At 36.7% G+C, this 25,733-nt stretch overlaps 1 protein-coding gene and 1 non-coding gene across 8 annotated transcripts in view; both read right to left on the bottom strand.

Annotated features, from left to right (window-relative positions):
• The window catches only part of BCL11B (BCL11 transcription factor B), a 165,920-nt gene that overhangs the window by 1,793 nt on the left and 138,394 nt on the right, over positions 1–25,733 (bottom strand). For 5 of the 7 annotated variants that reach the window (XM_087922162.1, XM_087922160.1, XM_087922161.1 and 2 more), the window contains one exon: positions 4,110–6,346. In XM_087922162.1, the coding sequence (XP_087778288.1) occupies positions 4,335–6,346 (2,012 nt within the window). In that variant the 3' untranslated portion in view covers positions 4,110–4,334. Of the gene's footprint in view, positions 1–4,109; positions 6,347–25,733 lie in introns of those variants that run through there. The other 2 variants (XM_026716967.2, XM_026716969.2) reach the window with 2 other exon arrangements.
• Positions 12,572–12,677, bottom strand: LOC113447029 (U6 spliceosomal RNA). Its single transcript, XR_003375570.1, has one exon. It is a non-coding gene; the product is annotated as a U6 spliceosomal RNA (small nuclear RNA).

A 25,733-nucleotide genomic window follows, 5' to 3' on the forward strand; every position in this document is an offset into this window, starting at 1 on the left:
GTTATATTGTGTTTGTTTTTACTTTTTTCAAACATTTTTTGGAAGCTCCTTTAGGAATTCTCATTTTTCCACGCATTCTTAAGAAACATTTTGATTAAATGGCCATAACAACAATACAACACTGATGTGTTTAGTGTAAGGTTGCTGGCTACATAAGCCAGTGCAAATATACCTGTGGGCCAATCAAAAGTTACTTTCATTAATTTGGAGAGCAATATCTGCCTTGTGTCCATTCCTGTTTTGAACTAGTTTAAAAACTATGAAGAATGTCTAAAGAGTTGCGTCATGTTTTATGCAACCATACAAGAGCAATTTTTAAAAATAAAATGTTGTTTACATTCTAATCTTGGGGTCTAATATTCTTACAAGTGTTCCCATGAGTGTTTAACTGTGATGATTAGCAGCCTTCTGTATCGGCTTCAGCATGCCATAACTTAGAAATTTGTACAAGCTGACTACAAATCACCAGCAATATAGGGGCCTGCCAGGTACTTGAAAATCTCTGCTTCTGTATCTCCGGCAAGCAGCCAAAACAGGAAGCCTTTGGTGAACTACCATATGTGGCTGGTAGGCTGTTTCTAAGGCAACTATTAGGGTGTTGGATGTTATGCTAGTTGGTATCTGCTAAATACTGGGCAAAGTTAGGGGGACATATAATCTTACTGTTGTTCTTTTAAATTGGCCATTTCAAAGGAAGATGAACTTTAAATATGAGCCTAATTTAAGCAATATCTTAGGAGTCAGAGAAAGGCTTCAGCTGATTTCATGAGAACTTTGTAGATTCTCATGTAGATCACAGGCATTCCATGTGATGAAAATGCATATAAAGGCACCTTTTAAATTTGTTCATCAGGGTTTCAGAATCATACATTGATCCTGTCTGAGCAGAGCATTTTCAAGAAGTGTTTCCATAACTTACAGAAAGAAGAACAGCCATAAGAACACCAGCCAGGGCCCTGCTTATTCTCCATAGAATTATGGTAACATAGAGGATAATGTCAGAAGAGAAATTAAAGGATCCTACAATGAAGCTGTAAATATCTGTGTAATTTACAGAAATATTGGGAATTGAGTTTGGAAATATATTTATTCATTCATTCAATTAATCATTCATTCAATTCATATAGCTCCAGATCTCAAACCAGTGACTCTGGATTAAGTTCTTGTAACAGTAACTGAAGCAGGCAAAATTGCCATATTTCAAACAGATAAAAAAACTGTTCCTAAGATTAAATTAAGGGGATAATATTACATTCATGTTCCGGAGATATGTTTTGAAATCAGTGATGTCATACTCTTCTGTTTTTCCTACACCCAGGGATTCACAGTGCTCTAATGACATTGGCAGTCCCTTATTACCACATTAACTATACCTTGCCTTAATATACATTCCAAATATCATTCTCCTCAATTAGAGAAAAAAGTAATAAATTAAATCACATAAGGAGGATCATACTGAGAAATCCTGACTGCTCCTGCTCTCTCTTCTTACAGGGTGCAACTAGATATCGTTGGGAATTCTATTTTTAAGATATGAACCTCAATAGCACCTCTTACGTTCCACAGCATTTGGTGTTTCATTCAGGAAATAATGTAAGGCCATCGTGTCTACTAGTTATGGATGAAGAAATCGTACACCAAATATCTAAACCAATTGGCACAAAAATTAGAAGGGAGGGAAAATCATTATAGTGTGCAACAACAGATTTAATTTACATTGAATCTCACAACATTCAACTTTACTAGATAATCCTGATTCTAATAACTGAAAGAAAAGCTTCTCCACAGTAGGCATAATTTTATATATGTTTGTTTTCTCCCAAACTACTTGTTTTTATCTAAGTTAAAAAGTCCCAGATGTAATGTTTCCATATAAAGCAATTGCTCTTGCCCCTTGATAATTTTGTTGCCTTTCATGCACATTTTTCCAGTAGGGATTTTTTGAGATGCTGTGGTCAGAAACATACACAGATATCTGAGTGGGATTACACCATGAAGATAACTATTGTATACATCTTTATAAAGATATTATAAAGGAAATTTATTTATTTTTATTCCTTTCCTAATGATCCCTACTGTGGAGTAATACTTTTGCTGTTGTTTTTATAAGAACTGTACACTGCCTCAATGTTATCTTTAAGCTAATTATTACTATTAGTAAAATCCATTTTATGGGTGTATCTGTGCCAGCTACACTTCATAAAAATACTCATGAAATTAGGAATAAAAAGTATATGGTAATATATTTTTTATTCTAAATTGCAATGACCTTCTTAATGCCGTTATTCAGTCTAATAGAGCTCTTTGCAGTCCGTTGTTTTAACTACCTAAAATAATGAAATGTCATCAGCAAATTGGCCACTAGCTGCTCAACCCTAATTTAAATAATTTATGAATAAGTTTAAAAATACTGGTCCCAAAAACTAATCCTTGGGGAAAGAGCCATATGATACAACTTCTATTTGTAATTGATATGGTTTATTCCTTTTTTCTTTATTCAGTTATTAGCATGGCATATTACATATCAAGTGAAATATCTAGTTTTCCAGTAACATAGGTACACCTATAAAATTATGTTTATTATCCATCTTGTTTAAAGTACATGTTTTACATTAGCTAATTATCTTGCATCCAATTCTTTGCATTGAAGGCTACAAAGTGTTAAAATTGTGTAGAATTTCCTTTCAAAAGAATATTAGAATAAACTACAGAAAAAGGATTAACCTATTTTATAATTAAATAATACTAATTTAATCAGGACAACATTTAGAAAAAGTTCATGGTATAATAATGATTTAAGATTTAGAGCTGCAGTCTTTAATTGATTAATCAGCTTTAAAAAGCATATTCATGATCTTTAACAGGGCTTATTCTCAGAACAATATTCTCAGCATACAGTACAACTGTACCATAAGCAATTTTTTAAAAAAATCTATTATTAACTGGGCAACGTTTCTGTTAGTCACTTAATATAATTATAAAATGCTAATAGTAAACATCATATAAGAAAAAGCATTTTTCTCTAACTATCAAAACAGCCTGTCTGATTGGCATTGCACACATGAACAATACTTTGCAGAATTTCAGAAATGGATGTTTCCCATTTCAACCTGAGGATGTCAAAAAAAATGACTGGGAACCATTTGCACACAGAGCATGCACTATGCCCCTCTTCATTTCACACACCTCTAAAATGAACACCTACTGCGAAATATTCTAAAACAAAAATGTACCTTTTTCTTCAGAGGTTTTGTTTACTTCTAAGCAAATTTATGCAGATTTAACCTGATTTGATGGTTTTTCAGTGAATGGCATAATCAAAGTATCATTTTACTCGTATTGTATATGCATTTCTTGATGCACACATATACTCACACAAGTTTACTAATTAAACTACTTTTCAGTTAAAACATTCACTAGTCTTTTGCTGCATATTGGTATGGAATGATCAGTTACTGCAAATGTACATATGAAGCTCTCAGGGCTATGGATTTCTCCTTATTTAATGAACTGTGTAGCAGAAATGGCAGAAAAGAAAATGGATAAGGCATTTAAAAAATTCCCTAAAAATAATGCACAAATTTTGTTATTGCTTTTGTTATTATAGCTGCCTTTAGAAAATTTGGTGCCCATTTTTTTATTTCTCAAAATGTTTATTTTAGAATCTGTTAAAATAATATTTTAAATAAAGGCCTCTATTTTAAGTGGCATCATCAGTGCTAATTTTAAAATCCAAATCCAAAAGAAAGTGCTAAAATTTTAAGATTGTTATCCGCGACACTATTTAATATTTCCTAATTCTCAAATGATTTTTTTTCTTTTTAAAGGACAACAACAACAACAAAAACATAAAATGTTGGCTTCTTCACAAGAAATTACACATACTCAGCGTAAGATTCAACAAAGCAGCGGCCCTCTAAAATTATAATTTAAATTGATATGCATCTCCCCTTGTAATGCAAAGAATCTCAGGTTACTATGGGGGGAAACTAGAATGGGATACCCAACAAAATTTTAAAGGAAATCTAAAATAAAAAAGTATTTAAAAAGTACCTGCACATGCCAAAACATAAACAAAAAACCCAATAAATACAGAAATTATTGCACAGTTAAAAGGCTTCACAATTTTTACTGCCTTAACCAATCCTCAGGTTTAATAGAACTTTGTAGACACAGGTTATATTTAAGTGCCAAATTCTGGCACCTGCCATAGTTACACTAAGATATGTTTATGGAGGCAAGTTAGGTCAGCTTTTCTCAATTGGCAATAGTTAAACTGTACAACTTAAATTTTACCTAGACCCCTGCTTTTAACCCAGTTGGGGGTGGGGGGTTTAACTTCTTTCTGCCTGCTCAATTTTTACATCATTTGTCAGCAAGTGTTCGCCATGCCACTTTTTCATGTGTTTCTCCAGGGTGCTGTAAACACTGAAGGGCATCTGGCAAATGTCGCAGCGGTAGACCTCCTTCCCTATCTGGCCATGCGTTTTCATATGACGTGTCAGCTTACTGCTCTGGGCACATGCATAGTTGCAGAGCTCACATTTGTAAGGCCGCTCTCCTGTGTGGCTCCGGCGATGCACCGTTAAGTTACTGCAGTTCTTAAAGACCTTGCCACAGTATTCACACGTGTCACTCCGCCGTCCTTCCTTTGAACTGGGTCGACCGGGACCGGGTCCACTGATATGAGGGGTGCTGCCTCCGCTCGCCGTCCCACTGCGCCCTGAGAGACCACCATCTAGCATATCACCTGGTGGAGTAGAGAAACGCAGGCTTCCGTTCTCTGAGGAATGCTCAGAAGAAGTTGCAAAGGGGGATTGTCGGGAGTCTGTGAATCCTAGAAATGGATCCTTCATGAAGTGCCTTGATGCTGCGTATCCTACCAGCCACTGAGAGTAAACATTTTCAGAAGGTATTATTGTTGCTGGTGGCAAGTCCAAATCTTTTTCTATCTTTATTCTTTTGGAGGAATTGTTTAAATTGGGGGTTGTGATAGGGGTGGGCTTGCGAGGGAATAGCCCTGGGAAGGGTTCACCTGGCCCAAAGTTTCTCCCATTCACTGTCCCTTCCTCAGTGCGGTCGAGTTCTCCAGCTACTGAGTCTTCATCACCTGTGTCTCTCTGGCAAAGGTCTCGAGGGCATAGATCTCGCTGATCTGAAGACCTTTTCATGAAGCCACCTCTTTTCTGCTTTTCAGCCAGCATGTCACTGTATTGCTGGATGGTACCGAGGCTTACATTCTCTATCACTTTTCCTAGGACAAGGGATTTTTCATCTGGCAGAGATTTGGAACCATTCTCTCGGTTACGACTTAGTTCTGAATCCATGCTAAAGCTTGACTCTGGTCGACTTTCATTTTCCAGCTCCTCTTCTTCCTCCTCCTCTTCCTCCTCTTCTTCATTGTCATGGCCTAAAGAAGGATCACTCTCATTCCTGAAATCTGCCTCACTAGACTTTAGTCCCTCTCCAGTAAGTTCACTTGTGCCAGGCTCTGGGGAACTTGTAGCAGATAATCCATCATCGGACCTCCCTGTCATGGATCCAGCTTTGTGCATATGTGTTTTCATATGGCGTTTTAATTTGCTGGCTTGGGAACAAGCATGGTCACAGAGTTGGCATTTATAGGGCTTCTCTCCTGTGTGACTGCGCCGATGGACAATGAGATTGCTCTGAAACTTGAAGGTTTTTCCACAAAATTCACAGGACTTACTCTTTGCCTGAGGCTGAGGAGGCGTAGTGCTGCTTGGAGGCATTGGTGGCAGTGGAGGGGTGTTCAGAAAAGGAGATTTAGGGCTTGGCTGGAAAGGATTCAATAAGCGATGCATAGGGTTGCTGCGACTAGGCGAGACTGGTGGTGGGGTCGCATTGTTTCCTGCCAGTTCTCGAAGCCTTCTGGAGAAATCCATCGCTGGCGATTCAATTGCCATGGGGTTTAAACGCATGACTCTGTCAAAGGCACTAGGATGCTGGGCAACTAACCCCATTTCTTCGGCACTAAGGCGATGTGGATCCAGATGATGACGAGGTGGCGGACTGAAGAGGGGAGGTGTATTAGGAAGCCGACCTTCACCAAAGCCAGGATGATCACGCAAGATGGGACCTGTCATTCGCAAGAGACTAAAAGGGTTATTGTCGCCTAGGAAATTCATCAGCGGGGACTGTGCAACAGTCTCGGGTCCCAGAGGAGGAGGGATGGTGATGCGTGGAGTAAGGGAGCTGTTTGAAGGGCTAGTTTCCAAGTAGATACGGAATCCATGTGTATTCTGGGCATGCTGAAGCAAGAACCAAGCGCTATTAAAAGGGTGCTTGCATGTTGTGCAAATATAGCTTGAAGGCTCATCTTTACCTGTTGAGAAAAAGAAGGGACAGAGAAAAAGGGAGAATAATTAGAAAAGTTACCTAGAGGACTGTAAATAATCTTTCCCCCCAACAATTGTAATGTAAACATATTTAATAAAGAGGAGGCATCTGTTCTTGTTTAACATAACCTGTACATGCATGAAATCCATCTTTATCCTAAACTCGATTGCTTATTGCATAAAAATTCTTTAAAGTTTTAATACCAACTTAGAATAAACTAACTTACATTTTCATCCATATTCCAATCCAAGGTTCTACTCAATTGAACATTGAATGTTAGAAACATGTCTAAATCTGAAAAATTAATCTTGTGTACAAATCATTCCATCATTCCCTTTATCAAAAGCTTTGAACATGCTGATGTTTAAGCTACTATAATAATTGAATAGTAATAACTATTAGAACTGCATCTGAATTGTGTTTAATATAACAATCATATCCATTATTTAATAGGAAAAGGCCAGGAATTTATTTGTCTTTCTAAAATATCGTTCTTTTTCCTTGAAATATGCAGAATAAAGGTTTGAAAGTTCCTAGAAAGTTTTCTCAAAGGCAGTGTAGGCAACCTGTAACTCAACACTCATAATTTTACGAAGTATAAAATTGAATACTGGACATACAGGGCAGATTTGTTTTAATTATCTAAGATGTGAATTGTTCCATTGTGAAACACTAATTCAGATAAATTCCTAGGTATTCCACCTTGATTTTTCAAAGCAGTTGTTTCATGCAGAAAAAAATAACGTTTTCTAATCTTGTTTTTTTTTTTTTAATTCCCAGCAACAACAAACAGGAGTGATAGGTCAGGAGAATATTGTGTTTCTTTTTCCCCCTGACTTCTGCTTACTAGAATACATACATACCATAAAAAAGAAACATGGCAACATGATCAGACATACTAACTGCTAATGGTACGTGGGCCCTGACATTTAATTATTTTGATCATGGGTACTTGCCCTGAATATGACAAGATAGAATAAATGAATGTGAGCTAGTTCATGAACAAAACAGCAAACTGCCTTACTCTCATATACAAGCTGGGAGGGAAGCTAATCAGTAAGTAAACCAGACAATTTAAGCACACAGATGCTACTACCCCCCCAAAGTGTTGGCTATATTAAGAATTAAGGTGTACTAAGAAATCACAAATGGATGGAGGGATGTTCATGCCTTGAGTATATAATACTCTGATTCCCCCCTTTCCTCCCCAATTTTAATAGCAGGCAAGTGGCCATAGAAATGCTGTTATTTCCAAATGTATGCTAGACCTCTGGAACAATATGAATTTCAACTATAGCTTTCTAGAAGCAATTAATATTGATGTTATAGTCCAAAATGTAAGAAAGACCTCTTAATCCTAGCAATTGAGGAATCTGAAAGGGAGAAGGTGTTTTATGTCAATTCTGAGGTTGATTCAACAGTCAATGCTCCTATTATTATTACTACTCAGTTAAATATTTCTTTTTTCAAACTAAAGGTGAAAAAAAGTCTAGACCATTAATGCTTCTTAAAAACACAATGGTAGCATAAAAACTGACAGAAATCACAGAGGTATGTTAAATTTATAGTATATTCTGCCAAAAAGCTGTTTTAACAATACATTTTTGCCTCAGCTTACCCATGAATAGATTTTAACAAACCCTTTTTTTGAAATGTGATCTAACAGCAAATCAAGTACACAATCTTACAAAGCCACACAGCTTCAAAAGAACGAATGTTCCGCTTCCTTAAACTGATTTTATACAGATAATTATTTTTTATTTATCAATAATAATTTATACCACTTCCCACGCAAATATGACTTGAAGCAATTTACAAATAAAAAATATACAATAAACTAAAGCACTGTAAAATCATATTAATTAAAATCGGAGTGTGGGTAGAGAAAAGGAAAGCAGAGGCCCTCTTTAACTGCAACCTAGAAATATTGGCTGAATACTCATAGCTGACTGACTCTTCCATTTTTAAAATCACCAAAAGAATTTATCAGATACAAGGGATGTTTCTGAAAGGTAGCAGTCATATTGTTTCGAATTAAAAGAAAGACTAAGGCCAATAAAAATAGTTTCAAAATGGCAATTCCCTAGCTATTGGCATTCGTTTCCTGCAGCTGAGAAGTTTTTTTGTTAAAGCATATACTGCATATTAAATATTCACCTTTTTGAAATGCAAAAGAAAATTAACCTGTTTCAGTTCTGCTTCCTGCTTCCCTTTCAAACCCCACTTATTAATGTCCCTGACATAAAGAAATTGGTATGAAAATCTAATGTTGATAAAAATAGGCCTTCATTCTTTTCATTTCTATGGCCCTAAATGTTTTGTGTTCAGGAGCCCCTGTTCACAATGCCAAAGAGACTGACTGGGGCTCCCGAACTACCAAGGTTCTGACAGATTTATTTTGGGTTTTTTTCTTCTTCTTCTTTTTCTGCTTGGTTCACTTTTCACAACCCTCAAAGGCTCTCCTTAGATTTCCCCTTTATTTTATATGAAGTTCTATTTTAAATAAATAAATAAATAAAACGTTCATTTCCATATTATCACTTCATGGTTATCTTGCCTCAAAATCGCCCTGAGCAGTGTAAATGCTCACTTTTAAGACCAGAACAACGTCAAAAAGTCTTTGAAGATGCACTCTGAATATTTTTATATGCTAAAATTTGCCAAGTATTTTTAAAATGCTCAGATGGTCCGATAGTGCTGTAAAGTGATTGCTATAGTTGAGGCACAATGCCTGCTTTGGAAAAAAAAATGTGCCGTAAGGTTAGTTTCAATGTGTATCTAAGTTGTCTAGCTTGGCTTTTGCGTATTACACATAAGTGGGAAAAAGACATTTGAGTCAATTACATTCTTTATTGTCACTAAGGGTGAAATAAATGTTATGGTGTGGAGGGGAATGTTCTATTCAGTTGATCTAAAAGGGGTATTCCATTCTTTTGCTCCATTTATCTATTTTCCTAAAATTTCACACTTTTAGCATTCTGGGTCTGCTGAATGCGATCAATATTGCTAACCCTAAGGTGCCCATTTCTCCACACTTTGGTGTTCCTGGAAGACTGATACTTTCCTCTTGTATACCAATGGTAAACTACTACATAAGGTTTTATACTGCGAGCAGAAGTATGCTACTTGAATGTGGGATATTTCCTGTTCCTATTATTTAGTACTCAACTTCTTGCATGAGAAGGGGCGTTGGTACTTACCTGACACGCCCTTTCTCTGTGAGCTGTGAAGAGCATCCATTGTTTGGGATGATGCTTCTGTCACTCATTTGATAGGCTGGACTTTAATTGAGAAGACACTCCTTCTCCTAGGGACTCCTCCCTAGCGTCCCCAGTTTTGGCGAAGTCGAAGTGATGAAATATTTCTTCTCCTTCACCCTTTCTAATACTTGACTGGAAGAACATCCCGCCAGATGAATAAGGGTGGGGATGGATGCTCTTCACAGCTCACAGAGAAAGGGCGTGTCAAGTAAGTACCAACGCCCCTTCTTCAGATGAGCTGTTCAGAGCATCCATTGTTTGGGACATACCAAAGCTTGGCATGTCCTACGGGAGGGCTTCCGTCTGGCTCGGATTCCCCTTTTTCTTGGTCCCTATGGACCCTTTGTAACACTCTCCTGTCAAAGGCAGCCTCCGTAGAGGCGAAGACATCATTCTAATAGGTTCTAAATAAAAGGCGATGGTGAGGCCCATGTTGTCGCCTTGTCAATTTTCGCTATTGGCGCTTGTGGCCCATGTTGTCAACATCGCAGCGCTCCAGGTTGAATGAGCAGTGATGCCCCTGGGTACAGGAAGAGATTGTGTCTCATAGGACTTGGGAATTGTGCTCTCAGCCACTTACTGGTCATTGAGGAAGGGGTCTTGCACCCAATGGTAAGTGGTTGAAAAGAAACGAAGAGAACCTTTGTTTCCTAACACACATCATGCAGTTGAAATATACGTAGAAAGCTTGCCCTACATCTAGATTGTGGCATTGTCGTGCCAGATGTTATGTTGGTTTCAGACAAATGTATGGGAGTATCAGTTCCTATGGTCTGTGGAAACCCAAAATTATCTATGGGTGAAAGATGGATCTGGACTAAGGATCACTTTGTCTGTGTGAAAAATACAGAGCTCCTGTCTAACTGACAAGACTACTAGATCCAAGATGTAACTGGCCGATGTAATGGCAACCAAGAGAACCACCCTGTACATTAGGAATGGAGACGTATGGTCTACATGGGCTCAAAGGGAGTTTTCTTGAGTTCGGTAAGGACCTTGTTCAGGTCCCACATGTGATATCAATGCACTACAGGAGGCTGTAAGATTGTAGCCCCGTGCAAGAAAATGGCATATGCATGGGTGATGAGAGATGGACTGCAAGTCTCTCCTAGTGATGACCGATGCTAAGGCTTCCCCTTTGCCTGTTTATATGAACAAGATAATAATGAAATGTCATATAAATAACACTGCCGTCTAACAGGTGTACACCTGAGATGAACAGCCAGAGCCATCAGAACCTTCGTAAGAACCTTGGGAAGATGACAACCCAAAGGACAGTGCAATGTATTCAAAACGTTGAGTATTATAACAAAAACTAAGAGTTTTGCTATGTGAGGATCTAATTGGAATGTGGGGATGGGCCTCCATTAAGTCAGTGGAGGGTAGAAAATTGCCCCTTCTGAAGCTCAGAAGTATGGAGTTCAGTATACTCATCTTAAGCCTCCTATGAACTATGGATCAATTAAGTCATTTTAAAACTAAAATTGCCCCTGCCGATCTGGTGCCACAGGTTGGTTGCCTGGATCTCCAATAAATGAACAATAGCTGTCTTCAGCATGCTCCTTTTAACAGGATCCCCAGAGAGAAGGCAAGTAATGCAAAGGTTCCAGGGAGAGGATGGAAATTCTATAGCCAGGCCTAATCTTCTGATACCTCTAACCCAGGAAACAGAGGTAGAGGCATCCCATCTGTCCGTGAAAGGTTTGAACCTTCCACCAATAGGGGCACAGTCTTGAGGCCTATGTTGTGCCTCGGAGACCTCTATTTCATGTTCCTCAAGAGATTCTTTTGCTCTCCCCTCCCCTTCAGTATCTATCTCCAGATCGGAAACTATCTGACTGTTGGTGATTCAGGCGTCCAGACGGTCCCTGGAGTCTGGAGAGAAAAAGTCCCTGGTAGAGGGAACGAAGGAACACTCCAAAAAGCTGGGAAGGACTATTTTGGGGTCTATGAAAAGAGAGGAACTTATTTTCTGCTTCTAGTCTCTATCAGAGATAGGTTGGTGCACCACCAACCAAATTATCTCCCTATATTGGGGAGGAAGCAAGCATCCATTAGTTGTGTGATATCTACTTGCCAATGTCTGAGCCATAGCAGTAGGCGAGGAGTAACCTGAGACGTCCTGGCTTGAGCAGATAATTTAATAGTTTTGCGGCGTCCTTGTGTGTCCTGATATTGGAATTTGAGATAATCTCCCTCAGATGGTGGAGCAACCTGAGAGACGATCTAGTAAAAAAAGCGGGGGTGATGTGGCCGACTCCGCTCTTATGGCCCTCACATCAGATCATGGGGACAACTCGACCCTGTATATCCTTTGACTTGAGAGCCTCTTCTGCTTCTGTTGGAATTGCAGAGGATGATAATTGCCATTATTGTTTTATCTACTATCGTGGTGATGAGAAATTTAGCAGAATGAGCAAACCAAATTAAAAATTTGCTATCATATCCTGTAAGAGAGGTATACGCCACTGAAGAGACCCCTTGTTTCTGGACGAGGTCCAAGAACCTCTGTGGGACAGTTATGACTTCCTCTTACATTATTGGTTGGGAGAAAATTAAATCATCTGACCCCCCTTATAAGTAACGATTGTTGGGCCAAGGGGAAGTGGAATATCAAGGCAGGAAGTAGGGTTTTTGTTTTTTGATTTTGAAACAACAGAGGTACCTGCTGGTAATGAAGGCCTATTCTGCATAGTAATTAAATCGAGTGAGAATCGAGGTCAGATTGTGGAGGCTGCCTAGCCATCAACTGTGCCCCGGCTGCAATGCCTCTTCAAATTCCCATGTCCCTCCAGGCCTTCAATTTGTCAGGGATATCCTCTAGAAGGAGGAATTCTGGTGTGGTCCCACAACTGTCTGTCAGGCAAGTAGCGCTGCTGAAGGCCTGGGTTGAACAGGTCTCTCTGAGGCTCTCCTGGATGGCATTGAGAGATCCAGGGATGGAGGCAAGGTGAAATATGGAACACTTCACAAATTGCGTGTCATCCTTGTGCAGGGGCCATGCTAATCTTCTCTGTATCATTCCAATTTTAGTATATATGCTGCTGAAACAAGCACTCTGGAACTGGGACCAGCCTGGCTGGGGAAGAGGACTGAGACTTCTGTTCAACCTGCCTCATGCATTTTTTTCTTAAATTTAAGATATGCTCATCTAACGCATTTTGGTGTCTCTTGGCATCCTTTGTTGCCTTAGAGGTCTCTCTAGGACATTTTTACCTACTTTGAGTTGGTTTATTGTCCTCTGGGGGTATTTTTGGTTGCCCTTGAAGATTCCGACCTAAAGCCCACAAGGTGAGATATCTATATCTATGTATCTATATGTGTATGAGATATTAATGGACTGTTGACTGGTTCAGAGGACTGATATAAACAGAGGCAGAGAATCCTCTTGATATTTGCCCCCCCCCCCATTTTTTTGGTAAATTCAATTTGTTATTATGTTATTATTCATAATAATATTGATATTAATATTGTTATTATTGATACTATTTTTGTTATATCTGTGCACAGCTTCTAACATAAATTATTGTGCTGTTACCAAACTCATAATTAGATGACTGAATATGGAATCAAATTGTGAGGCGAAATAGAGAACACCTTTCAGGACCTGTATTGCAATTGGGTGATCCTGCAGTCACTGGCTCTCAACAGCTTCCTGCCCAGACAGACACCTTGGTGCTTGCTGTTACTGTGCTGCTAGAATTCTGTGAGGGCTGCCAACTGAAAAAGGAAGCCCAATAGTCAACCTTGGAAAGAGGTCCGTAATCGGCATAAATGTCCCCTGGACCCTCACAGAGATCCTTGTGAGGGGAAGTGGCTTCTCAACAGATAATGCCATGGAATTCTTATAAACAAAATGATGCCAGTGTTGTTTTAATCGTCAAGATGTAGCATCAACCATCACCTTTTAATGTGAGCCGATGCGAATCTAACTAGAATTTGAGAATTTGAGCAGGAGAACTCTTTAGGAGCGTAATGAGTTAAATCAGCTCAGCAGCACTTCCACGCCTTGTGGGGAGTCAACACTGCAGAGTTTCTCCTTGAACAAAAAGGCGCAGTGGGGCAGATGGGCGCTGATGCCCCCACCCCAGATGGTGTTCCCAGGGGAGAGAAAAAAGCCTCGGACCCTTTTAAAATGGAGCCTCTGCTGTCGGGCATAGGTGACGGCGATCATAGCAGCGGCGGCAATCGTAGCAGCTCGGCTTGAAAAGATCGTAATATGAGTTGTTAGCCATGCAGCTGAGGTGTTATCACCTCCTATCGTCCTGGGGGTGAGAGATCATTATCTGAAGCTATGGTGAGCTCCCTTGGCTCGAGTTATATATCGTAGGGAGCTGCTTGACTCATTGAAACTAAAAGCCTTAAAGGAGTTGTTTAGAGTTTAAAAGCAAACCTTTTTGTTGACTCCTTTTGAAGCCTTTGCTATTCCGGCCAACGGAAAGGAAATTAAGCTGCCTATATCCATGAAGGCTGAGCAAAAACTGGGGACGCTAGGGAGGAGTCCCATGGAGGAGTGTCCTCTTAATTAAAGTCCAGCCTATCAAACGAGGGACAGAAGCATCATCCCAAACAATGGATGCTCTGATCAGCTTATCTGGAGAAAGTGCAGTTCTCCAGCATGTTAAACTTGAAGAAAATTCTATTATACTTCTTTCTGCTTTCTTGCTTTGTTCAAGCTGATTTCTTTTTTTATTGCTATTACTTTTACAATAAATCTGTTTAAATAATGAAGAACATTGTTGCAATTCACAAATAAAGTAATTCCTTTGTAATTTCCATCTGCATTCAGACTGTGTAAACTGCAGTTCTCCTCCTACATGTAGACAGACTATAATACTACTACTTGTATTTTTCAATGCATAATAAAGTACCAGTGCATCTACAAGTTACCACAAAGTGACATAATCATGTATGAAGTGATATGCAAGACTGATATTACAAATCCTAAACTTACTGTTGATATTGATTCAGAATTTGGTTAAAATAACAAACAGAGCTAAACAGGAGCAGCATGAGGTCTAGTATCTCATATTTAATCAGCAACATTTCTGAAGGCCACTTTCAAGAAGGATTAGAATTCTAATATAATTCTGCAAAATGGACTACTAGGAAATTACAAATGGAAGGTTAGATTAAACCCTCTGGAGGATGGATCAGAGGATGGACTGTGCTTATCAATTTGATTCTGCCAATAAAAATGGATAGTATTTTTTGTATTTTTAACTTTAATTACCATATTCAAGATTTTTCATTTCTATAAATCAGATTTCTACAGAATTAGAATTTTGATTTATTGATCAAAAATATTTGCTTATATATATTTGACAAATATGTATCTTTTTCAGGAAAAACAGGGCATTCATCTAATTGCTTAGGATGATAATGTCACACTGGTTCAAAAGATATAATCTTGTGCTATTATAATACCCTTTTAAATTGTTAGATTTATATCACTCCATTCCTCCATAAGTTTAAGGTGACCTATACAGCATCCTCTCCCATTTTTTCCCTCAACAATCCTGTTAAATAAATTGGATTAAAAGAGAATAAGCTTCCATGGCAGAATCTGATCTTGAACTGGGGACCCCTTAATGACTACACCATACTGGTTATCATAAGCTAATTATCTCAGATGCCTTAGTTTTGCAGATGATCATGTTATTTTGAATTACATACTAGCAGTATTAAAACAAAAGGACAAAGGAAATGGTTATTGTGTGCACTTAGCTTTGAACAAAGTTCTGTGTTCTCCATCAATTTACCTCTCTTCTCATTTTTAAATAAGCATTCTATTAATAGCAGTGTCAATGGTAAGATTATTTACAAACTAGATAAACTATTCTATATTAGAATTTTCTCATTTTATTCCTAATATTAGACAAACTTACTTAAATATAAACAAATTAATTGTATAGTATATGAACATATGTGCTATGTTAACAGAATACGTATGACTATTGATATTTTTTCCTTGCAAGAATAATAAAATTAATTTTAAAATGCAATAATTTCTTCATATCAACTCCCTATTCCAAAGCATTTTTACACGAAATTCACTTTTGGTATATATTTATCATCAATAATTTGCTAGAACACTACTTAGGCTTCTAACAAATGTATCTCATTAATTAAATAATAAGCCTTGAGTATCCCATGGCTTAAACCTATGCACATAATTAATTTGTACATTTGCTGAACCCACTGGTTTATTTTGAAATATATAATTTTTCTGAAAATAATTGTTCTCTTTCTTATTCTGTGATGGCTGGCATTATGTGCAAAACCTGGATGCATTAAAAGGGTAAGCAACCAAAACAAAGCACATCCATAGCAAGACAGGGCTTCCCCAAAGAGCTCTATTTCTTGCTGTGGTTTTGTCTTGTGTTGGAAACAATTTTTTTCCAATGGACACTCAACCAAGAATGCCGGACAAATTCTATCCTTAATTTCTAGCTTGTGCAACATATTTGGGTTGTTTGGGGGAAAGGGAGCTGCTAATTCTTGCTTTCTTCTGGTTGAAGTCTTTGCTAGTCATTGTTCTATTCTGGTTGAACCTGTCTCTTCTCTAAACCTAGATACACAAGCAATCAAATGCTTTCAGACAAAGATCTGTTTATATTAAAGATAAAAAAGTTGGGGAGTTTAGTTCCTGGTGGCTATGTTGTTAGAACTAATTTTTATAGGATTAATATAATCAAGCAAGTAATATGGCTTCAAAACTAAATTCAAACTATATGGCTATTGTTTCTCTTAAGAGTTTAGTTTCATTTAAATCTGTGGTTCTTTAGAATGAAGAGTTACAACATTATGTAAGTTTTAACATATTATGTATAAAAATTATTAGTAATTATGTACTTGGATTCTAAACCAGATCTGGCTACATTTTTGACTCAATAGATGCAAGGTCTACTGGACAAGGAAGCAGAATATCACCCTGAAGTGTCTGACTGGTCTGAAGGGGTACAAGTGCCTCCCAATACAGCCTTACCCCACTGAGGATTGGAGTTCACAGACTGCCACTGAAGACTGGTCTGCAGCTCCCACCGCTCAGGCTACTGAGTGGGTTGGTATTGCTACAAAATGGTCCTGATTAAGCAATAGCAATTCAAGATTTACAGCTGAAGAATAAAATATCTTCCTTGTTAACTAAAAAAAACACTGAGGATATTCTTCAACTATTTGTAACAAAAGGGCTGGCTATGAGCAAGCATTAGGATGCAATATGCAGAAAAAGCAACGATCGTGTAGAAGTCTCCTGATCTATTTCCAAATGTAATGGCTTAAACAGGCATTTCTGAAGCTTTTATACCCTAAAGTTGTGACTATTGCAGGTATTTGGTGAAAAATATGCTATTTGGTAGTCAAATAACCATAAATAATATAAGGAGAATTGCTTCCGTTTGCTTATGTTTCATAAAGTAAAACACAGTAGTTATCATATTTCTACCAATGTATATAAGCTAATTATAACATAAAGGATAATGTATCAAAGCAGTGCTTTCAATTATAGCATTTTAATTCAATAATAACTGAATTCAATTAATAACTGTAATTTCACTTGCTTTAGAATTTTAAAACAGGAATCAGTAGACTTTTAAAACAGGAATGAGTAGAACTGTTTCTTACTATCTACCTTTTCAAATTTCTAAGATTTCCTGTTTTAGCATTGTTTTTAATCTGATATAGGCTAAAGTTGTTAAAAATAAATAAAAAAATAACCTAGTTACAAATATACTTGAATGCATGCCTGAAAGAAATATACTACAAAATTTTAACTTTTAAGTAAACATTGAAACGTTCTTTTTAGAAATCAGCGTCAGACATCATAAAAGACAGATTTTAATGCTATTTCAGTTCAGTTTTAGAAACTTGGGAAAATAACAATTTGCAAGATTTTAAAGCAAGCACATGTTTCAAAAGCAGACACATATCCACTTCCTCTATTCCCTTCGTTGTTTTTCTTCATATAACAAGTATTATTATTAACCCCTCTAAGGGTTGTTTGGGGATTATTATTATTAATTTGGTATTTTAATGCTCCCAATAAAAATAGTTTGTATTTTCAATAAAACTACACCTTTAATTCAATTATTATTTTAGCACTGAAGCCTTCTTATAAGCTCTGTTTTTTTAAAAAGGAAATAATGGTGAAAAGCATTTGGTTTTGTTTCTCAATGAACTGCAAACATATCCAATTAGTTATTAAATGGATAATTTATATACTCATTAATTTTATACTATATAAAATGGATGGATAGATGCTTCACTGATTTGAAGCTTTACCAGAAAAAAAAAAACATACCTGATTACCCATGTTATTCAGGAAGGAATGACACAATCATATGTAATAACCAGTGAGTCTATTTGTTGTAATAATTTGTGGCTATTTTAGGGTCATTAGGATAAACAAGAGATTCTTTCCCTTTCTTTCTAAATCTGTTACAATTATCCTGCCAACCAAATCATTTCATGATTCAAACATGGCCACATGAAAAGTCTTGGAGAACCAATTCACTGAATTATAGTATGATGACTTCATCAAATGACAATTTTAACAAACATATTCATTTATTATTATTTTTATATTATATTATTCTATAAGATGACTCTGGGTGTTGCATCAATTAATTTACCTAAGGCAATGTGGGAGAACTTGAATTTAAAAGGCATCTCCATGGCTAACTTGCTTCCATCACCTATAAAAACTGTTATGCAGGCATATTAATATATATTTGATACATACTTTTCTATGACCAGCACTTTGGAAGGGGACATTCAGCTTATCTTAAAACATTCTCATCTACCTTGGCATTACCTTGCATGATAATCCTGCTTTCTGATTATGTATTTAAATATATCTAATTTTTAATCATTTTATGTTTTATTGTCTAACATGAGGATATATCAATTCTACAATTCTCTGTAATATACATTAGAAAAGGTACATATTTTTGCATAACATGAAGCTTGCCTAGCTACTAACCAATGAGAATCCATAAAACAGTTGTGCTTAATTCTGGTTACAGAATTACAGCAAAGAAATATCACAAGGTTGATGCAAGCAGAACAGTCAGCACAAAAGTTTAAGTTAAGTCTGGGTTCACACATCATTTTAAACTAAAATGTGGCTTCATTGGTTTTGGCTTGATATGCTATGATCCCCACCATTGTACACTTAGTACACCAATCATAACTGATCAAGCCACAACTTAACATGCTGTATACCTCTGGTAGAAAAATATTGATATACATTGGATCAGTCTTCAGAATTCATGTTGCTTTAAGAATTGCTCAGGACTGAAAAAAGGTAGGGGAAAATTACAGGAAATGTTCTTACAAAGGCTGAAATAAAAACAGTTATATCCCAGATATATGTATGGTTTTACTTTGGAAAAATAGGGAATCAAGATTTGTATCTGATTTGGAAAATGTTAAAAGAACTAAGATAGGCAATTTTGTGTAGTGGGTAAGACATCAGGCTAGAAATTGGGATATGGTGAGTTGCAGTCCTTGCTTTAGGCATAAAGTCAGCTGGGTAACCTTGAGCCAGTCTTCTCTGTCAGCACTAGGAAGCAGGCAATGGCAAGAGAGAGGGGGGGGAGGGGGGGACAGAGACAGATAAAAGTATAGTAGATGGGGTTATATTCAACAGCTTTTTAACAGATCTTATCAACACAGAAGTGTATAGGAAATGAAATCAAAGTAAGCGTTGCCCATAGATGAGGTAATTTCATAGAATTAAGTGACTGATTTTGGCACGCAATCCTCAACATACAACCATTCAGTTAGCAATCATGTGAAGTTATGACAAAAGTGATTTAAAACTGGTCCTTACACTTATCACCGATGCAGCTTCCCCATAGAAATGTGATCAAAATTTGCACGCTTGGCAAACTTTCAACAAGCAAAATCAATAGGAGAAACCAGATTTGCTTAATGACCATGTGATTCACTTAACCGGGGTGACTCATTTAACAACTGTGGCAAAAAAAGAATTGTAAAATGGGGCAGGATACATTTAACAACTGCTTTGCTTAGCAATGCAAGTTCTAGTCCCAAATGTGGTCATAATTCAAGTATTACTTGTATTTCTAAGAAATAACAAGCCTTGTGGTAGAAGACATTATTTATAAGATGCTCACTATTAGAGGATGACTTCTCAAAGTAAGACTTTAACTTCTAAGAAATAAAGATATTTCACATAAAGAGCTAGATTGGGAAATTATTTTATCACCATTGAAATTGTTATCTCTTTCTCTCACTATCTGTTACTAAATTAAATCGGAGCCAAAGCAGACCATTCTGCCCTAGACCAAAACAGAAGGAAGAGTTTACACTGGAAACAATCCAGCTTCCTTGCTGTCAGTCCTTTACTGGACTTCTAAATGTTTACAGTGCTGCTTCTTCAGTAACTCTGAATTAAACAATGAACAAAGATGTTCTGAATGTAAACATGCACTGGACTGAATTTCAACACAACTATACTATTGTAATGTATGTGACTTCCATTTCAGTTTTTACTAAATAAATCAGGTTGAATTATGATTGAATTCAATATATTATTAATAAAATATAAATTAATAAATGTATTATTTACTAAAAAAAATATAAACAGACATGCAATTTAGGATTCATTAACATATGAGCAACACATGCATTTTTTTCTATGAAAGCCAATATGCCAATTTCATTAAGGATACCTTTGGCAAAAGTTTTGCCAATTCCCTCAGTGGCAATATTTTGATCTGAAGAACAAGCCAGTCATTACTGGGAGATTAGGGAATCCAATGGAATCACATTAAGCATCACAAGAAATACAGATGCTGATTTAGATTTTCACCACTGCATAGAAACTGCTCATGGACCAAAATTCTCATGTTGTAGGTGAAACAGTTTTAGATAGAAAACTCTGTCTTTAGATAGAACGCTTTAGATAGAAAGAAAACAAAGCTTCAAACATCAAAGTTTGACTGGTCTTGGCAAGATATTGATCTCTACTGTCCTCGTTTTTTATTACAATATAAGTAGTAATTACACAGAGATTGACTAGAGAGAAGAAAAATAATTAAACTTATGCATAAATATATCCTGCTTATTTTACAAATTAATAACACATTCTTTTCAGGATGCTCAGCCTACTGTCCTCTTAGTTCTGCTTCCAACCTTGAAGAATAACTGGATGCCCACACATAGGTGATGACAGAACCTAGCCAGCGGTATGAACATCAAATACTTTTTAAAAGAACCTTGAGTACAAAAACATTATGCAACTTTTAGGGATTTATCTACATCTCCCATATGAATTGAAAATAAAAGAATTGTGAAATTCATTATATACTCATTGATACGTATTATCAGTATAAAAAACCCAAAAATTCTTTTTTTCTTCCAGAAAGGGGAAAGTGGCAGGTGGAGGGTCAAGAAGGAGAAAAGTCTATTCGCAAAAAAATAACTGGGTAATATTTAAGTTAGTCCCTTGCAGTCCATCATTTCAATCAAATCCACATAATTCATAGTTAAATGCTTTCATGTCTTTTTTTTAAACAAAGGTAGGTTTAAAACAAATATATCGTACTGCAGTTGACAGAATATGGATGGATAGATAGGTTAGAAATTGGCTTCAGAAAAATAGAAATATCATTAATTTGACAAAAAAAAAACACATTAGAAAAGATCTGTCCATTACTGAAATGAAAAGGTCATAGGATATACCCATGGCAAGGTGGGTTTTTATATAACATCGCATTTAATGCTTTTGAGAAGAAGGTTTTTCAAGGACATTTTAGGCTGCCTCTTTTTGCATAAGACATTCAAATACATTTCAAGTACTTTCAGCCCTTGTTACACTGTATGAAATAAACTGGCAATTTTCCTTTAAAATCTAGCTCCTACACAGTAATTGTCTAAAAGCTGTAGCAAAGGAGTTTTTCCCCCCTACTTTTTTCCTGTTGTTTCTAGAGAAGAATTTTAAGATGCTGATGTTACAAAACTGAATTTCAGGACAGAATAATTCCATAGTTTGGAAATCAAGAAAATGGACAGTAATATTAAGGGGGGGAAATGATGTAAATCATGTTGTGTGGAAAAAGTAAATTTTAAAAAATGACATCAAAAGATAAGAAACAAATCTGACATAATGTATCTCCTTGACTGTACATGGGTGAAATATATTTTAACATGACATATACTGGGGATATTAGATATCTATTCCTAGTTTGTAACTGAATGTGCTTTTATTTTAATTCATTGCTTTAACAATTTTGAAGTCATTATTCTGGCTTCTTCAAATCCACAAAATCTCCACATTCAAGCAAAAAGAGTATTGTAAGGGCTGTAAATCTTTTTTTTAATAGAATGTACATTAACGTATGAGGAGATAATTGATGTTATAGAGAGCCTAGATGTTGAATTATATAGGTTATCTAATACAAAGGGGACTCATTATTGAAGCACTACAAACAAGTGGTAATGTATGTATATTGTTCAGAGTGGCATTATAGCAAAAGTGTTCAGGTCCACAGAGATTTATAAAACATAAGAAAACAGCAGACATGTTCTTGTAAATTTGTTTCATTTGTCTCTGAAGTTAAGGGTTATTCCCTTGACCTGAATTTGTAATAAAAACCTCCTAGAGTTTTTGGGCAACATTTGAATATTTAAATGGTTCACAATGGTACAAAATTACAGAGTAAAAACTGCTTTTGTATATTTTAACGAGGTTTAGAGATTATTCTGTTTTTTTCTTGTCTCATTATATGTTTCATATGTTTTTATATATTATGATGGAAGATATTGTATGTATTTCAGTGAGGAAACAAAAAATAATTCCATAAGCAGCACTATTTGAAGTATCTGCATATTGTTTATAATATGGATGATCAAAATAGGTGATTTTTCAACCCCTTCAAAGAATGCTATTCCAATAGTCATATAAAATTAATAGAGTAAAATTCAACTTTAATTTAAAAAATGTTTTCTAATAGCTACTTGTTTCTCTGTTAATTCTGTGGCTATATTTTGAAGGCTTTTGCCTTCAAAATCCCAAAGAAAAATGAGATGATATTGCACTTTATGTGACTGAGGATAGAGGTTTTCTCCTACTCTGAGCACCACAGTCTGTTCAGGTTAACCAACTGCAGTGTTAGAATAACTCCAGCTGACTTGTCACAGAATACAAAAGTCATCGGCGACTGAATGTTCTTTTCTGCACCGCAATTAAGACGAATCAATACGACGTGCCACAAATGGTATTTTACTCTCAATAAGAACTCGGGCTGAGTTTATTCAGAATATTTTAGCGCTTCCCCAGGGGATTTTGGTCCGACGCAGATGGCAAATAAAGTACTCAGCCTAGGGCTAGAGCACATTATGCTAATTCTAATGTCAGATGTACTTTAATATACAGCTCTATTTAATCACCCCATTATTTCACATTTCCATATGAAAAAACCTGCGGCACTTCTGCAGAGCTTTCACTCTGCGACAATGCCAGCTTCCTTCAACTAGCTCACTGTGAAATGGGAGGGGGATGCAAAAGAGAGAGAAAGGAAGCTTGGTCATTCTAGCCAGTCAAAATGCTACAGTTTCAAAGTTGCAATGTTCCTGAATTTAAAGTGGATTGCTCAATATAATTAGCAAAATTGCTCTGCTAGGATGCTGATGAACATGCACACAAACTGAGGAAGTGCTATTTGGAGTTAAAACAGAAAACAACCCTTTCCCTCACTAATCCATATGTGCACGCGACATACACACACTTCAAAAGCATATGCAAAGGAGGGAAAGGGGGGAAATGCTGTCATACTGCAATGCAACCAATATTCACAATACTGTCACTATCAAAAATGCCAGGGTTCTTGGCTTTGCAGCTTCTGTTGCTTGACATGGCTGGCACAGCTGCCAACCTACAGATGTCTCAAAATAAAACCTCCCTTCCTCCTCCCTCCAGCTCTACAAAACTGTAGTAATTAAAGTAAAAACCGTAAACCTTCAGCAATGATCATTACTCTTTTCTACTATACCTCCATCCCCCTACTTCCAAAATTACTGGTTGCCATGAGGTAACTTTACCCCAAAGCCCAGTTGATTGTTAAGACCAAGCTAAAAACCCAGTATTCAAAGTGAAATTAACAATTTTTCTTCTCCCCCCCCCTCCCATTCTGCTACATAATTCGTTTGCATACTGATCTAAGGATGGAATATTTCAGGTCACTTAATGAGGATTAGCTGTTCCTTAACTACCCTGATGTAATCACAAAATAAAGTGGAATAGTTAAATGGTAGTAGAGTCCCCCTCCCAGGCTAACCTTTCAAATGTATGAAGTGGGGAATTCTAATCCATGTTATCGATTGTGAGCACAAAACAGCAAGGTGTTCATTACTCTGGGGGAGCTGATGCAGAATACAACAGTGGGATATTATGTATGTGGAATAGCAAGAGACATAAAAGGTACGTGACACTTATCCTCACACGGTGGAACAATTACGTTAATTACTCCATAATCCTGCTTGTTAATACAAGCCTCCATGGTCTGTTGCATTATATTGTGAATCAAATTCTTAAAATCAAGATGATCTGGCTATAGAAAATATGAATAGCGCAGTTTTGGTAATACTGACAAGCTAACTAGAACTTCAATATTTCATACATTTACTTATTTTTAATCAACAACGGAAGAAATAATCTAAGGCAATATAACTAGATTGCCTACAAGATGGAGAGCTATAACATTTCATCCTTGTACTGTTTTTAATATATAAACAGTACAATAACTATACTTATTTGTTTGCTTATTTGTTTGTTGTTTTGAATTGGGCACTGCCCAAGAGGAATTCTAGGTAGCTCACAATAAAAACAGAATACAAATACAATAACAAAAAAGTACAATACAAGAAAAGACAAAATGGCAGTCCAGACAACATCAACACAAAAAGAAAAAATATAAATTATTTTTAGTAAGTGGGCTTCTATCCATCCTATCCCCAAAACTAGAAGAACAACCAGATCTTTAAGGAAGGCACGTTCATGCAGCCCTGGACAGCTAGTACTACAGCTCAGGAGTGTAAACGTTTAACATTACATGGATCATATGTTATATGTGATTAATTGTATTATATGTGAAGCCTAAGATAATTACTCTTCACTCAATGTGGCCCATGCAAACCAAAAGGACACCCATGCTTTAAGGCCTTCCTGAAGGCCATAAGAATAGGAGCTTTCTAGACTTCATTACTGCAGAATATAGTAGTTTATAGATGACGTTGTTTAGTAAGTGGACCCAGCATGCACCCATTCAGTCAGCTCTTACCACTGGACAGAAACTGCAGGAGATAGGTTGTCCCTTAAGTAACCAGTTAGGCATTAGAGGCAATAACCAGCACCTTGAATTGCTCCCAGAAGCAACGCGGCAACTAGTACAACTCTGCTTTTTGTGAATTAAGTTAATTGTTCTGTTTTCCTCACTCTGGAATGAGATAGATTGGGTCTTGACTTATTATAGATATCTGAGGAATGCTACTATTTGCCCTCCTATTCATTTTTTTCTCAAGACTAAATATCTGCAGCTTCTTCAATCTCTTTCCCCAGTTCTTAGTGTCTATTATCCTTGCTGCCCTTTTCTGAAACTTCTGAAAACTATTTCTCAGACTAACTCTTACAGTATGTGTCCAGAACTAGACACAGTAGTTGAAGAAATATAAGAAAATCCAAGCTTGTCCAAGGAAGTCTCTGAGATTTGGACACAAGTGAATAGAAGTAAAAAAACATTAAAAATGTTCTGATTTGAAAAAAAAAGTTGCAATCCTGAGATTCAAGATTGAACACTTCACTTCTCAAAAATTTCTAAATAATTCATGTTTAAACTGAATCTAACAAAATTGCCACTTTCAAAAATCATGGCATGGGAAGCAGCTGCTTAAGCAACACATGCTTGAGATATACAATCAGGCTTTGCCTGCTTCAGCAAAGATTTGGAATTAAGTCATTGGCTCTCATGCAAACACAGCCTCTTCTCTGCCACACTTTAAAACAGGCTGAGCCCCCCACCCCATTTCTGCATGAGCCAGAAAAAAAAGTGACGCATATTTTTTTACAGTTAGTCAACACATGAACAG

The sequence above is a fragment of the Pseudonaja textilis genome, chromosome 1 (assembly GCF_049901715.1).
Source record: "Pseudonaja textilis isolate UNSWEBS1 chromosome 1, rPseTex1.2, whole genome shotgun sequence".
Taxonomy (NCBI): domain Eukaryota; kingdom Metazoa; phylum Chordata; class Lepidosauria; order Squamata; family Elapidae; genus Pseudonaja; species Pseudonaja textilis.